Raw genomic sequence first — 16,099 nt, 5'->3', positions numbered from 1 at the left:
AGAAAGACACAAGACTTGTTCCACCAGTAATCACAGAGTAATTTAGGTTGGAAGGCACCTCGAGAGATATTTCAGTCCAATCTGCTTAAATCAGAACTAGCGTCAAACATGGATCAGGTTGCTGATGGCCTTATCCAATCTAGTTTTGGAAATCTCCCAGTGACAGAGGTTACATGTTTTCTCTGGGCAACACGTTCCAGTGCTTATCTGCTCTCAGTGGGAAGAATTTGTGTCCAACTCAAGTTTCCCTCATTAGATCATGGGACAATTGCTACTTGTCCTGTCACTGTGCAAGATCTCTAACATGTTTCTCCTGATTGTCTCTGTTTCACACTGAAGTGTCCTGTTTCTACTTATCTCTTCCTTGAAGAGAAGCCATGTTATACCTTTTGATCATATTTCATTCCTCTCTGAAATGCTTTTTTCAGTTCTCCTGTATTTTTTTTTCTTAGCATTAACATAGTCCACCTTTGATCTAACATAATGCTATAGACCAAGCTGTCCATAAAGAAACTTTGAGATTTCATTCTTTTAAAATAGTAGTTGCACTCTTATTTTAATCTCCATGTTTGCTATTTCAGATCCTGTGTAGGGATTTAAAAGCTCTATATAAATGTGATATTCTTACTGGATGGAATTCAAAAGCTGTTGTAATTATGTTTAAGCTTTTACTCTATTACAGTCATGAATTTCACGAATTAACTACTTAAAGGGCTTTTTTCTTTGGGTTTAGATGTTTTCTCTTGATCTGTGTCTGCTTACTGTCAGTTTTCATCAAGTTACCTGTTGGATGATTTAGCTTAAGTCATAATTTTGTGTACCATTGTCATGGGCTGCAAAAAGTATCATTTTCCATGGACATATTTTTATACCTTTAAATATTTTCAACCTCAGTCCTTCCATTAAAAAACTAGTTTCTATCCAAATGGATATGTACAGAAAAATAAAGTTAACAGTTGTAAATTCATATAGCACCTTTCACAATACAGCAGTCCTGGTTACCCCCTGTAGTGGGTGCATATTCTATCTAGTTTTGAAAAATTTGTGTTTGAAGATCCATTCAGTTAATTATTCACAAAACAACATTTTAAATGTTATTTTCCATATATATTGCTGTGCAGTTGAAGTTAATATATGATACATTGCTAATACTGTTTTAGCAGAGCCAGCAAATTATACAGAGACTATTTTAAAGGATTAGTTACCCATATGACCTTAGACTGTACATTCCCCAGATACCTTAATATTGCTACTAACTCTTGACTTAAAATTCAGTAGTGAAAGACAATGTAAGAGAGAAAACTTTCTGATACTAGTATTTCTTTTTCTCCCATGTGATGTACTTAGTGAAGTGCAAAGAGAGAAAGGTAGTATTTAGCTTGTCTTTCTGCCACTTTGTGCCCATGTTTTAGGGAACTACACATTGTTTTTTTTATCTTTTATTCTGGTATCTTCATTTCAAATCATGCATCTTCATCCCATCATTTTATTTTATATTTTTAGTCCTTTTGTAGAAAAGTGGAAGCATTTCTTTTAATATTTTACATTTAATTCCCATTTGAGTTGGAAGCATCCTGAGATGACTTTGCTCTTTTGAGAGTTATCAGTCTGTTTCAGATTGTACTTGGGGATATATAGTTACGGATTCAGCCCTACAGGGTCTTTCATCCCAAACCATGTGCTGTTTGAGACCTGTTCGGTTTTCCACAGTATTTAGCCTTCAGATTTTCCTGTAGCCACTTTAATTCTTAATGCTAGCAGATTGGTTTAGTTTTCATTCAGATGGAGCTCATTTTTTCTATGTAGTTATATTTTTTTTCTGAGTTGATGAATCCCAAAATCCAATTCTGTTATTATTTTGGCAGGTACTCACTGAGCCTTGCTCTTTCATTTGCTGTGCACATTAGAGAACTTTTCAAGGGATGGATTCATGTTGTGTACCTACACTACAGTATGTGCCAAGAGGACCAGCTAGTCACACGCCATAGAAAAAAAAATGGAAAACACATAATTTCACTGGTTGTCTACTTGTGTTTCCTTAAAGGCACGAGTGGTTGCCTTTTTGCCTCTGAGATCAATTAATCTACTTGGCTTCTGTTTTGTCCATTGGTCTCTGGATTTAGGGATGGAGGCACTGGAGGCAATTATTTATTTACAGACAAGCTGCTACATCAATATTTACTCCTTTGATGGCTCATTTTCTTTATATAAACTAAGTGGCTTTTACACTGCTCATAATTGACGTATGGATTAGGGTGCCTCCACCTCTGTTTAAATTCTTAACCTCCTTGAGTTTGTCATCTTGTTTGGCTGCTTAGCACTTAAATCCATTTAGGGTCAAGTTTTTTTGTTTTGATTGTTTCCTTTACATGAAGGTCACGCTTCCAAGCTGCATACTGTCCTATAACTTTAGTATATAGAACCAAGAACTGTAACCCCTCCCCACCTGGCTTTATAATATTAGCTTTGGAACTAGGTCCTTTCCTTTTTCCTTACCTTTCCTTTTTCCTTTAAAATCTTAAGTTAAACATTAAGGGATTAAAATATTAGACTAATTAGGGGTTATTTGCAAGACAACTTATAAAAAATAACTAAATTCTTAAGGTAAAAGATTTTCAAGGTAAAAAGTCTTAATTTTCTTCCAAAATTTATGCTATTGTCTTTCTTCTTTCTGCTTTCTGTTGTATTTCAAGCACAAAACCACTACAACAAAATTTTAGAAATCATTGGATCTTTTGGGGTGTTGGTTTGGATTTTTTTTTTTTGTTTGTTGGATTTTTTACCTCCACAACAAAGGAGGTATCTCTTAAGCCTGAGATTTTTGAGCAATATTTTCAATGAAAACTGTCAGAAGTCAGCACTTATCTGTGGTCCTCCTGTGTACTTTGTGTTAAATGGATAAAATTAGCTTCTCTCAAACTGATCTTTTTTTTTTTTTTACATTAGTCTGAAGAACCAAAAATTTGTCAAGCAAAATTACCTCTGATCTTTATTCTGTAATGTTGTTATGACAAAAATTGTTATCCTGTAGTTTGGAAGTATACTTTTAAATAATTGTGTGGAGAAAAATGATAATGAAGTTCTTCCTGAAAAGAAATATGAGAAATACCTTAATTTCAGAAAAGCCTTGGTGGTATTTTTGCTCTCTACTTATCAGCTATTACTTATGAAAGTATCTGTATATATAAACATATCTTAAGTTTTTCAATTTGAAAAACATGTCTTTTATTACTGCAATAAACACACAAAATATGTTTCCATATCTTTTACTAGCATTGTTTTAATACACAGAAATAGAAAACTTTACTTTTGAATGTTTTTCTTCCCTTTCCTTTTTGTGTATCAGTCAGTTTACAGTATGTTACTTTTGTGTTACCTCTGAAACTACTACAGTTGATATTCCTATATTGAATTGAGAAGGGATAGGGGTTTTATGTAGTGAATTGTATTGACTATAATGAAATCTGTGTGTGGCATCTCTTAACTCTTTTCTAGACATTATGAATGACCTAAATGAATTACCTAAAGAAAATGGAGGTCTTCAAGACCCACTTGGACATGTTCCTATGCAACCTTATCTAGGTGACCCTGCTTCTGCAGGGGGGTTGGACAAGATGATCTCTAAACGTCCCTTCCAACCCCTACCATTCTATGATTCTATGAAAATATTTCAAAACCATAAATAAATAAAATAACTTTCCCTGTGTTTTAGGTCTCTTCTGTCTGTGGATATACTCGAAAGAATACATTTATTTTTGTTTCTTTGTCTTTTTTTTTTCCTTAGGCCCGACGCAAAGAGGTTTTTATCCAGGAACGATATGGAAGATTTAATCTGAGTGACCCATTTCTGGCTCTTCAGAGAGACTTTGAGACAGGTGCTGGTGATAAAGAAAAGAAGCCAATATGCATGAACCCTCTCTCCATTTTAGAAGCTGTTATGGCTCACTGCAGGAAAATGCAAGAACGAATGTCAGCTCAGTTGGCTGCTGCTGAAAACAGACAAAAGAAGGTATCCTGTTACCAACTTTTTTTTTCCTTTCCCCTCTCCTGAGTCCTTCTTTCATGCTATTTTTTTATTTCCATCTTTGTCTAACTTACCAGCACAAGGGTTAAAATGTTTTCACATATTTGTCATGTAAAGTGAGGTAATGATTGTCTGGTGACATTTTGTGTGCAAATCTCATTTGTTCCATGAAGTTAGTTCTACTTATGGAATAAATGAAATATAACTGGTACAAGATGATATAGCATATAAGTGGATATTTCATTGTTAGCTGAGAAAGCATTATCACAATATATTTTTAAACCAAGAGCATTGAAGCTTAGAGGAACTACTGTTATTTTTTTCTAGCCTCAATAGCATAAAATAAATAATTCTTTTGCATTTTATATTGGGTGGCTTCAGTTTCGTAAATCAGTAAAAATAGACTTAAACCGTAAATTTTTTTTTCATAGTTAGAACATTTGCAGTAAAGAGAAAATTATTTTGGAACACAATTGTTGCAAAAAAAAAAAAAGATCTCATGTTGAAAATACAATTCTCTAGCATTCTCCTAGAGAAACTGTCTGCTCATGGCTTGGATGAGTGTACTCTTCACTGGGTAAAAAGCCGGCTGGATGGCTGGGAGCAGAAAGTGATGGTGAGTGGAGTTAGGTCCAACTGGTGGCCAGTCACTGACAGTGTTCCCCGAGGCTTAGTGTTAGGATCTGTTCTGTTTAATATCTTTTATCAATAATCTGAATGAGGGGATTGAGTGCATGCTCAACAAGTTTTCAGATGACATCAAGTTGCGCAGGAGTGTCGATATGCTGGAAGGTAGGAGGACTCTTCAGAGGGACCTGGACAGGCTGGATTGATGGGCTAAGGCCAGGTGTATGAGGCCACTTGTCTTGTTAGCAAGACCAAGTGCTGAGTCCTGCACTTGGTCCACAACAACCTCATGCAATGCTACAGACTTGGGACAGAGTGGCTGGAAAGCTGTCCTGTAGAGACAGCCTGCAATGTGTCCAGGTGACCAAGAAGGCCAATAGCATCCTGGCTTGTATCAGAAATAGTGTGAACACCAGGACCAGGGAAGTGATTGTCTCCCTGTACTTGGCACTGGTGAGTCCACACCTTGAACACTGTGTTCAGTTTTGGACCTCTCACTACAAGAAAGACACTGAGATGCTGGAGTGTGTCTGGAGATGTGCAGTGAAGGGTCTGAAGCACAAGTGTGATGAGGAGCAGTTAAGGAAGCTGAGTTTGTTTAGCCTGGAGAAAAGGAAGCTCAGAAGGAGACTTTATCACACTGCAACTTTCTGAAAGGAGACATAGTGAGGTCACATTTGATCTCTTCTCCCAAGTAACAAGTGATAAGACAAGAGAAAATGGCCTCAAGGTGTGCCAGGAGAGGTTCAGATTGGATATTTGGAAGAATTTCTTCACTGAAAGGGTTTTCAGGCTTTGAAAGAGACTGCCTGGTGAAGTGGCTGAGTCACATCCCTAGAGGTATTCAAAAAGTGTATAGATGTGATTCTCAACATGATTCAGTGGTGGGCTTGACAGTGTTGGGTTAATGATTGGACTTAATCTTAAAGGTCTTTTCCAAACTAAATGATTCTATGTTAAAACAATGTCATTTTTAAAGTGAATGATTGGTTGTACTTAGTGATATGTAAGCTATACATTCCTAAAGCATAGCTAAATACAAATCTATTGGGAAGGGGTTTCTGAGATGAAAGAGTGCAATGATAATAAAATAGACCAATCTAGACCAGATGTTTTTGAATAATTGAAAAAGAACTGCTTGCTAGGCATTGAGTCATCCTCACTGGATATAAGAAGGATAGAATCTCTTCATCAACTGTAAAACAGTTTTTTGATGACAGTTTTATATTCATGTTTGAAAGAAACCAACACAGTGCTAAGACAATTGAGATAAAATTGACTTTTGTTGTAATTGCTCTTTAAGAAATAATGTGCACACAAAAATACTGAAAGTATGCTGGAAATACATGCTTAAATTAAATCAGCAAACCTTTTCTTACCTCAGCTCAGTTATTTAGTTTAATTTAAGCATTCCTGCTCTTAATACTTCAGAAAAATACAGCAATCACAAAATAATACTTGACTGTGTGTATGATATGTGAGCCTTAAAATGGTGTAATGGCCTATGCAGTGAACTGTACCTTGTACTTAACTATCACTCTGTTTGAGGACTTTTCAATATTAATGTTATTTTTCTATGCTGTGGAACTAAGTTGAGATTTTGGGGACAGGATTGTCTTACTATAGAAAAGAGTGAGGAAACTTGCTGCTTCTGACTGAAGAATGGTACTGGGAGAGACACTGGCTCATGTGCCTGGACAATTGGATTGTTTTTTTCTTTCAGTGCATGGCCACAAGTCTCTTTGTGTGCCTAAACTTTTCATCTATTTTTGGCTTTTCATAGATGAACAGGTAGATGGATGTAAGGTGGGCTTACATATTGAGAATGTCTCAAAATCAGGATACTGGTATGTTAAATTCTATTTTTGTCCCTTTTTTTGTTCAGGATTATTACCAAAGTCTGTATCTGTAAGTCTGCATGTACAGTAAAGGATGCTCTTGTCTTTTGTTTCCTAGAAAAATACATGAGTTTTTTTCATTAAATCTTACCTAGTTTGAGACTATTTTATTTTGCTGATTCTTTATCTTGAGTAGTACCTAAACCTCTAGGACTCTCTCTTCTAAAGTCTGTAATTTTCAAGCTAAACTTTAAAGCACTACACTTAAAAAAAAAAAAAGTTCTTTTACAAATGTGTCATTATGATTCTACCATTTATACTCTTTGTAACAAAGAGGAATTTTAAATAACACGGTATTTGAAAACAAACTGTATGGTATTGAGCAGCTGTGTGTATGACTACTCAACTTCCCTTCCCTCTTTTAAAGCCAATTAGAAAAGCTATTTGGACAGGATGCCATCTTAAACTTCTTGACCTATCTCTCAATATCTCCATTTATTCATAAATCATTAATTAATTCATTTCAGTTCCACATTTTTCTGTCCTCCATCTCTCAAATCCTTCTGTGGGTAATGAAGAGGGTATTGAAGGTATTTTGAGGGATTTCTAGACATTTTCAACCAGGTAACATGACCTAATGTAAGGGGGGAAAAAAGAAATTAAGCTTAGACAAATGTGACCTAAATACAGAGCCAGATGCACCTCTTCCCTCTGAGGGTGCTTCTTCCTTCTCTAAATGTATGATGCCTCTATCTTTGTGTTTGGAATTGTCTCGCTTTCTCACTCATACTAAACAATGAAGTCTGTGTACAGCTCTCTTTATTTTCTCTGAATATTATTGAACTTTAAACAGCCTCAAACGGAACTCTTATTCTTGGGGATGTATTGTTTATGAATATAATAATCTTAAAAGTATTCTTTGAATATTTTTTTTATTTGATCATAAAAAGCAAGCCATAAAAATGTGCCAGAATGTAGAAATTGAAAGGGATGCACAAATGACTATCAGTCATAGGCTTACCATATATCAAGCACCTAATTTCCAAATGTCATCTACTTTGTGTTAAGTCTCCATCTTCCTTTATCTCAGCTTTTCCTAGAGCTGCTGTTGAAATTACTTTTGAGGTTTCCTGAGAACTCAAAACCAGATAATCAAAACAACAGTTCTTGATATGCCAGGTGTTTGCAGAGAAGCAAGTATTGGGATGCATGCTCAAAGACAGACAGACATGTTTGTTGGACGAGGCCCATTGATATAGTATAGTCTAACCTTATTCTTGAAAAAGATTATCACCAGCAGCACATCTGGTCATCTATGAATTTGTCCAGCTGAGTCATGAAAGCCTCCAGGAAGGGCAATGAAGCTGGCAAAGTCTAGACAACAAGTCTTGTGAGGAGTAGTGGAGCGAGCTGGGGATGTTTAGCCTGGAGGAGTCTGAAGAGGAGGCTGAGGGGAGACATGATCTCTCTCTACAAAGTGGGGATTGGTCTCTTCTCCCAAGTAACAAGTGATGGGACAATAGGAGATGGCCTCAAGTTATGCCAGGGGACGTTCACATTGGATCATAGGAAAAGCTTCTTCACTGAAAGGGTTGTTAAACACTGGAACAGGCTGCCCAGGGAGGTGGTGTTGTCATTATCTTTGGAGATATTTAACAGACGCCTAGTTGTGGTGCTTAGGGACATGGTAGTGCTGGGTTAATGGCTGGATGATCTTAAAGGTCTTCTCGAGCCAAAACAATTCTATAATTCTATGATTTCGAGATTAATACATTACTGATGTGATCTAGTGTATGCATATAGTACACTTCACAAAAATCAGGTCATAGTTAGTTCATAAACTCATGAATAATTACAGCTAGTTCCAAATCTGTCATCTAGAGGAAAAAATACAATGTAAATATTCAGAGGTTTTTCCTTCAAGATGATGCAGCCAAAACAGGGTGGGGGGGAGACAAAGGAGACAACATAAAATGAGAAACTAATGCTGCACTTGTCAATTTGAAATTATTATGAATAAAGAATCCATAATATATATGTGTGGTGCTTACAAATAAGATACTATAATAGTATGTTAAACCGATTTCATCCCAGTAATACGTTAAATCTGCTTGTAATTATTTGAAAGTAATATAATTTCACAACAGTTAATTTAGAGAACCAGTCTGTTGTCTGAAAGCAAAATGGAGGAAGAATAAAGTATAGAAAAACTTGATAAAAACGTTTTCACTCTAACCTTACTGCATTTATGAGCTTTAAAAAATTGCATACATTTCTCTCTTTTTTTTTTTTTTTTTTTTTTAATCTGTTTTAACAAAAAGAAACTTTTGGGTGCTCCACTTGCTTTGAAATGCTTGTGAAGCATTCAAACACTTAAATGCTTTGAAAAAAACACCAAAGTGCTTGAGGAAAAATAACGATTTTTCTGCATGTAAATGAGACCGTTGCTAAATACAATGTCTTCATAATAGCTTGTAATTTAATTTGCAACTATGCTGTCCTTAACATATCTGAAGAGTTGTTGCTTATATTGTTTGTTTAGCAATGACTGATAATGCCATACCTTGTTTTTTATATATTTAACACTGTTTTTAATAAAGCGTGGACTTGGTTTTGTGAAATTCATTGAATAGAGTGTATTGGTTAACTTGGGATAAAGGTCTAAAACTGCACTGGAGCCCCTCCACTGCTTAACAGGTTTTGAGATATTTGAAGCCAAGATTATGTTTATAATGTAGGAATAATTTCCCATAGTGATTTCTTCTTCTTAGTTCACTGTTTTTTATGATAATGGTATGATTTCAGGAAGAAATTTTACTATTACTATAATTTTCATCACTTTTATATTGCCATCACCTCTTTATGCTTTTTCCCATTCTGCTGAAGAAAATCTAAGAGAAAGTTACAGTAACGTGATAGAAGTGTTGGGAGACTGAGACACTGATTCTTCTATAAATGTAAATTCAAGCAGGACTTACTGATTGTTCTCTCTATATAATTTCTTTGTTTAAATTCTACCTAGCATGTGGGAAGAATTTATCCTAGGGTCAAGGAACTATAGCAGAGGGGATTTATTTGTGTTACAACTGCAGACTCTATCCCTCTTGTATTTATCTCTTGATGGCATGAGTTTCAACTTTATAATACAACTGGAGAGTAATGAAGTTAGTATTTAAAAATGTTATTTACATTATTTTGTTTAAATGCATTTTAGTTAAAAAGTAATTGTGGACACATTACAGTAATGTGGAAAAAGCTTCTAGAGATAAGAAATTTCAAATAGTGTGCTTTAACAACAGGCTTCTGAAAATCCATCATATTGTAATGCCTGGGGTTTTATTTATACTTGCATGTCTGTTTGTTTTCATCTGTCCTGGGATAGACAGGTTCAGTTTAGGCATACTTTCAAAGGTTAAAATATCAGTGTCAGGTTAATACTAGGTTATGCTGAAAATCTTCACCTTGTTAATGAGAATTTTTTTTACTCTCTTTGCTTTCTTACAGTTGGAAATGGAAAAATCTCAGCTACAGAATCTTGAGCTGGAGCACAAAAAGCTATCCACTCGTCTTGAAGAAGAACGTGGAAAGAATAAGCATGTAGTATTGATGCTAGTGAAAGAGTGTAAGCAGTTGTCTGGCCGAATTGTAGAGGAAGCCCAGAAAATGGAGGAAGTGATGTCAAAATTTGAAAAGGAAAAAAAAAAGGCTACTGAATTAGAGGAATCTCTTGCAGCTGAGAAACAAAGGAGTACACAAATGGAAGCTCAGATGGAAAAGCAGCTGTCTGAGTTTGATACAGAGAGAGAGCAATTGCGTGCCAAACTTCATAGAGAGGAAGTACACACCAGTGACCTCAGAGAAGAGAGAGATAAAATGATCAAAATGATTGAGCAATTAAAAAAGGAGAATGAAAGTAAAGCTAATCTTTCTCTTAAAAATAAAGATAAAAATAAAGAAAGAAGTCTAGTTTCCGTTTCTGTTGAAACAGAAGACCCAAGTTCAAGAACGGTTGCCTGCCAAACAGATACTATAGTGATGGACAGTAGTACAGAAAATGTTAAGAAGTTGCCTTTGACTATGTCTGTAAAGCCTTCTACAGTGAACCCACTAGTGTCAGGCAATACAAAAATGAATGTGTGTGCCAATGCAACATTTGTGAAGCCTGTCGTTGATAGACAGTCTTCATCTAGTGAACTTATCTCTCCCGCAACTCCTGTTCTTACACAGAATCAAAACAGAATGGAGGAAAATGGACCAAATGCAGGCCCATCACCTGATTTACCAAGTAGCACTTCCCCTTTTTCAAATAGCACTTCCCTTTGCACCCCTGCAGCACCGACTGCTGGAGCTCAGAGTTCCTCACTCACTTCATCTATGCACAGTTTGCATTCACCTTCTGCCAACACTGCTGGGCATCCAGGCCTAAATCCACGAATCCAGGCAGCTAGATTTAGATTTCAAGCGAATGCGAATGACCCAGACCAAAATGGAAACACAACCCAAAGCCCTCCCTCAAGAGACGTATCCCCCACTAGCCGTGACAACCTAGTTGCTAAGCAGGTAGCTCGCAATACTGTTACCCAAGTCCTTTCGAGATTTGCAAGCCCTCAGAGCGGTGCTCCTTCACGGCCAGGGACATCCCATTCAATGGAAGCTGGCACTCATCCCACAGTTGGTAGGACGAATTTAAAGACTCCTAGTGCATCAAGAATTGACAGAGGAAATCCTCCACCTATTCCTCCTAAAAAACCTGGGCTTTCGCAGACTCCTTCTCCACCACACCCACAGCTCAAAGTTTTAATGGATAGTAGTCGATCCCCAAACACAAGTGCAAAAACTGACAGCAAAGCCGTGACCTCACCTCTTTCAAGTTCACCACAAGGAATCAGGGTAATAAATGAGGAAATTATTTCTAAGTCCTCACCTCAGCTGCCACCAAAACCTGCTATAGATTTATCTGTGGCACCTGCAGGCTGTGCCATACCAGCCATAGCCTCATCTCAGGTGGGTGCCTGGCCTTCCCACTTCCCTGGACTGAACCAACCTGCATGTTCAGAAAATTCCTTTGTCATTCCCACCACCATTGCCTGTAGCTCCTCCATAAACCTTGTTAGTGCTTCATCCTGTAGACCATGTGATTCAGACAGCCTCCTGGTAACAGCATCAGGTAAAGGGATTGATATGCTACAAACTGTCTCCCTCTAAAGTAATATTTTGGTTTTCCGAAACTTCTTTCATTTGCTTTGTTTTATCTTTTTATACCTTCCTCTTTTTTACTTTATAAAAGCTGAGATTTTCATTCATATTTTTTCCACATTCCAGGGGTATGGGAATTCTTCTGCTGATTTACTAATGTTATAAATTATTTTGCTTCCTCAAGGAGATCTCCAAATTGAAAGTTAGAGAAGACTTTTTTTTAAAGATAAAGAGGACTAACGTTTAAAGTAAATGGGCTGCAGATTATGATATATTAAAGAAACTTCTTATAATTGTTTTTTTGTAAGATTTTTTTTTATGATGAATGCTACTATTTTGGACTTCAAAATGCCTTCTTAGTCTGAAATAATGTTTTGAAAATGACCTCTGCTGGTGATCTTCCATGGAACATGTATTTCAGTGCTGTCTGAATATTTTAGAAAATAGGGCATAGCCAGGGCTATTGTATTCTCCTATGGCATTAGATGGTTGCACATAAACCTATATAATTGCTTGGATAAGAGTGCAGTTTCAAATACATCACTCCATACCTGTAGAATATGTTTCGGTTTTATTTCCATTTTTCTGTAGTTCTGTTTTTAGTTATAGGCTCTGTTAATACTTGCATCTCACAGGTTTACTTCAACAGTAAAGGTTTGCTGTTGGAGAGTTAAAATCGAAATGTTATGTTGACAGTCTAAGACTAGAGTCAACCTGTGTATCTGCTATTCACTTTGCATTGTGTGTGTGTATAATGTGCTGTCAGCTTCAAGGTATCTTCTTGAAGACAGTTAAGTGAACAAGGGTATCCCTGATCTACCTTTCAGATAATTGTAGACCTCCTACAAATCTTTTTGTCCATGTTATTTTCCCGCTGGGATCAATAGCATTTGAAAATTCAGTAGAAGCCTCTCTTTAGCCCGACTTACACTGCAGTGAGGAAGATATACACAGTCATGGAACACTTTAGACCTTCATCAGCATTGTTTGAACAGTCTTAAACTTTCAATAGTTATTCTCAGTTCAGTTATGGTACTTCAGTGCCTCATAACTTTAGTCTCTATGTCATCATCTGTAGCGTATAAAATGCCTGCAGAGCTGGTCTTCCATCACACAACCAGCTACTTTCTGTTGGTAGCTGTCCCACTGTCTTTTAAGGCAGTTGAATTCACTCACTAGTCTTTGGGAAGCTGTTCCAAAAGCAAACTTGTGTATATAGGAGGTTCCAAGGTTTGCATTTTTAAGGAATTTTTATTCCTGTTCCACTTCATTGGAAATTTTCTGCATGTTGCTGGAATAACCTAGTCATGTTTTTAACATTTAGCTGTGGCACAATACTGTCAGAATCCTCTCTCCTTTCTGAACAGTGCCATAGAAAGATGAGCTCAGAAATCTTATCTTCCATTTTTTGAATACTTCTCAGAGTTAACAACTGTGAGATTTGATGGCTGCCTCTTAGTTTGCTGTTTTCCATATGGATGTCCTGAATTTTCATCCTAAATTCTTATTCATGGCTGAGTCTGATTGTCATGTCAGATTGATTAGTAATCTCACAGTATTCTAAATAGTCTACAGACCTGATTTGCCTTCAGGTGCTATTAGTCTCCATAATGGAATTTAAAATTATTTTTTTAAAAATTAAGATTTAATCTACATAGAACAAATTTTTTGGTAAAATCAACTTCAAAGTGAAGAGTCTTCGTAGGCAAATGACTGTCTTCTCCAAATTCTGTCATCATGAATGAGCCTGTATATTTCAGTTAATTTTACATTAACTAAGTGGTCTTTAGAAAAAAAAAAAAATCTGTCGTAAAAGTCAAGTTACCACAACTCGACTTCATAATTCCATCTATTGTTATTGCTTTAGTTTGTGTTTCAAAGTAGAAATATTTTTCTTAGGAGAACAGCCAGCCTTTTCAATAGGACTCCTCCATTAAATAGTCTGTCTGTATTTCTTAGGACATTTGTGACAGTGCTTGGAGGTAATTCTTAAAAAAATGAACTTTTTGACAAAAATATTATCTTTAATTGTGCTGCTTTATGTGTTCAGATTGCCTTTCTTCATTTACATTCCATACACTTGTTTTTGGAAAGGATGCAAACATGTGGGTTCATTTAATCCCCATATAACCCTTGCTCTGAGCATTCGATGCTGTTCATATTTTGTAAGTTGCACTGCTTTTTGTGAAGTTTTGCAATTGCAAATGAGAAACATATCCCATAATCTGAAGTCTGCATATTACTTAAACTCTGATTAGCAATCTGCTGTTTTATTTTGTTAAGATAGAGATGTTATTTTAATATGGAATCATAGAATGGTGGGGGTTGGAAGGGACCTTCAGAGATCTCTAGTCCAACCCCACTGCCAATGCAGATCCACCTCCTCCCCTTACTTACTACAAACAAGCTCAAAGAAATATATCTGCAATATTCACATAAATATTCAGGAGCTCCTTTGTCTTTTATCCAAACTAATGCTTATATTTTATTGCACTTATTCTCCATTCCCATATTTATGTTTTCTAAGGGAACTTACACTATTTTGGCCAAGTGTTCTGGCAAACAGCAGAACTAAATAAACTTTAAACAACAGATGTTATGCAAGGATGGAAAGACATTTCCTTCAGAATTTTATGCTGAGAAAAAAATATTTATAAACATATGGAAATAGACTTTATCTTAGAAAAGATAAACTAAATAGCACTATTTTCATTAAGATAATAGTCATTAATGCCTGAATTAATGTCACTTTTTTCAGTTTCTTTTTTAAGTATGACTTTTCTTAAACAAATACTACTGCCATCTCCTTCCCATATCTGTATTTCCATGCCTCTAGGCACAGATTCAACTACTTTTATAAATGTTCTGGTTGATTTTAATCTGGTTTATTTACTTTTTTTCAGAAAGTGTTTAGAATTTAATTTCACTTACAGTTAAAGCAGAGCATGGGGATGACTTATTCATATTTTACTCCATAGTATGTAGTGAGCTGGAGTCAGAAATTGTTAATATATTTAAAAACAGCACAAACCAAATTTAAAAAATTTAAAAAGACATTGAAAGAATCCTCTGTTTTAATTTTTTTTTTGTTTGGTTGTCGATATAAGTTGTGTGTCCTTTTTACTGTGGAGTCAGCAGAATTGATAATAGTATAATCACTGAAGTATTCTATTTATTAATTATAAAACAATTTCCTGGTTAACTCAGATTCCTATAAGAACTAATCAACAGCCTGATTTTCAGGAGGGGATTTTCAATTCTAGAAAGAGCAACTATGATTAAGAGACAACTGTGATTAAAAGCAAACTTAAAATCAGAGCACCAATTATTTCAGTTATACATTTTGATAAATTAACGAGACGATACATTGTTTTAGAGACAGAACATTGTGCTATGTGTTGCTCTTTTCATCCCTGGTAGGAAAAGACACCAGTTTTTGTCATTAATGTTGAACAGACTGCACACAGAGAATTTACAATGAACATTTATGGCCTGATTCAAAATCTACAACAGTGTTTTCATTAACTTCAGCAGCCTTTGAACTGGTGCCAAAATGCTTCTGCTCTATTTGGATTTCTACGTTTCTATGGCTGTAGGACTTCAAAATGGAAACAAATCTATGCAGTTGGATTTTCATACCCCTGGGATTTCTGCTTTTACTTTCTTCTTGGTTTTGCGCTTCCTATGTCACTCTTCAATGAAGTATGATTTTAATATTTACTATAATGATTGATTTATTCTCTCTAAACAATTGGCTTAGAAGATTAAAGGGGGAGGAGGGGTTTTGAGGGACTGATCTGGGCTCTGAAATTAACCATCTCGCATTCTGAAGCTGATGCCAGAAGCTGTTTCTGTCTATCCCTCTGCCCTTCATCACTGTATGTCCTACAAGCTTTCACAGATGCCTCACATTTCCTAGCTTTTTGCATCTGTATTGGTGTACCTTATTTCTTGCTATTTTCTAATGTTAATGTCTTTTGTTACATTATATTGCTTTACATTGCTACTAGAAGCTAAGTTTATGTTTATATTTTTACCTGGATTTTGTCACTTCTTCTTTAGAAGGTTTTCATCTAATGATAACCTAGTATAATGAATTTAATCAATTAATTGCAAAATATCTATTTTTCATTTCAAGGAGTTGAAATGAAAGTTAAATATTACATATGGCAGGAAAAAAAATCTTGTATTTTGGCATTTCTGATAATGGTACATTTAAAAAAAAAAAAAACTAAACAACACAAAAATAGCACTATTTTCAATGAGGAGGGGAACCCGGAAACCTAGAAGTGCTTGACAAAGTAAACTTCATCCTTAAAGCTTAGTGGCAGGCTCCCTAGATTCCCCCAAATAGTTCCAATTTAACTTGGGACAATGTTAGTATTTCAAGTGTCACCTGTGCAGCATCTACTAT

At 35.7% G+C, this 16,099-nt stretch overlaps 1 protein-coding gene across 2 annotated transcripts in view; it reads left to right on the top strand.

Moving 5' to 3' along the window:
• CTTNBP2 (cortactin binding protein 2) overlaps nucleotides 1-16,099 on the top strand; it is an 83,757-nt gene that overhangs the window by 26,230 nt on the left and 41,428 nt on the right. For both annotated transcript variants that reach the window (XM_062017758.1, XM_062017766.1), the window contains exons 3-4: nucleotides 3,785-4,009; nucleotides 9,994-11,656. In XM_062017758.1, coding sequence (XP_061873742.1) covers nucleotides 3,785-4,009; nucleotides 9,994-11,656 — 1,888 coding nt within the window. The remainder of the gene's footprint in view (nucleotides 1-3,784; nucleotides 4,010-9,993; nucleotides 11,657-16,099) is intronic.

Source organism: Colius striatus, chromosome 1 (assembly GCF_028858725.1).
Source record: "Colius striatus isolate bColStr4 chromosome 1, bColStr4.1.hap1, whole genome shotgun sequence".
NCBI classification, from domain to species: Eukaryota; Metazoa; Chordata; class Aves; order Coliiformes; family Coliidae; genus Colius; species Colius striatus.
This window is presented reverse-complemented; position numbering and strand designations above follow the sequence as displayed.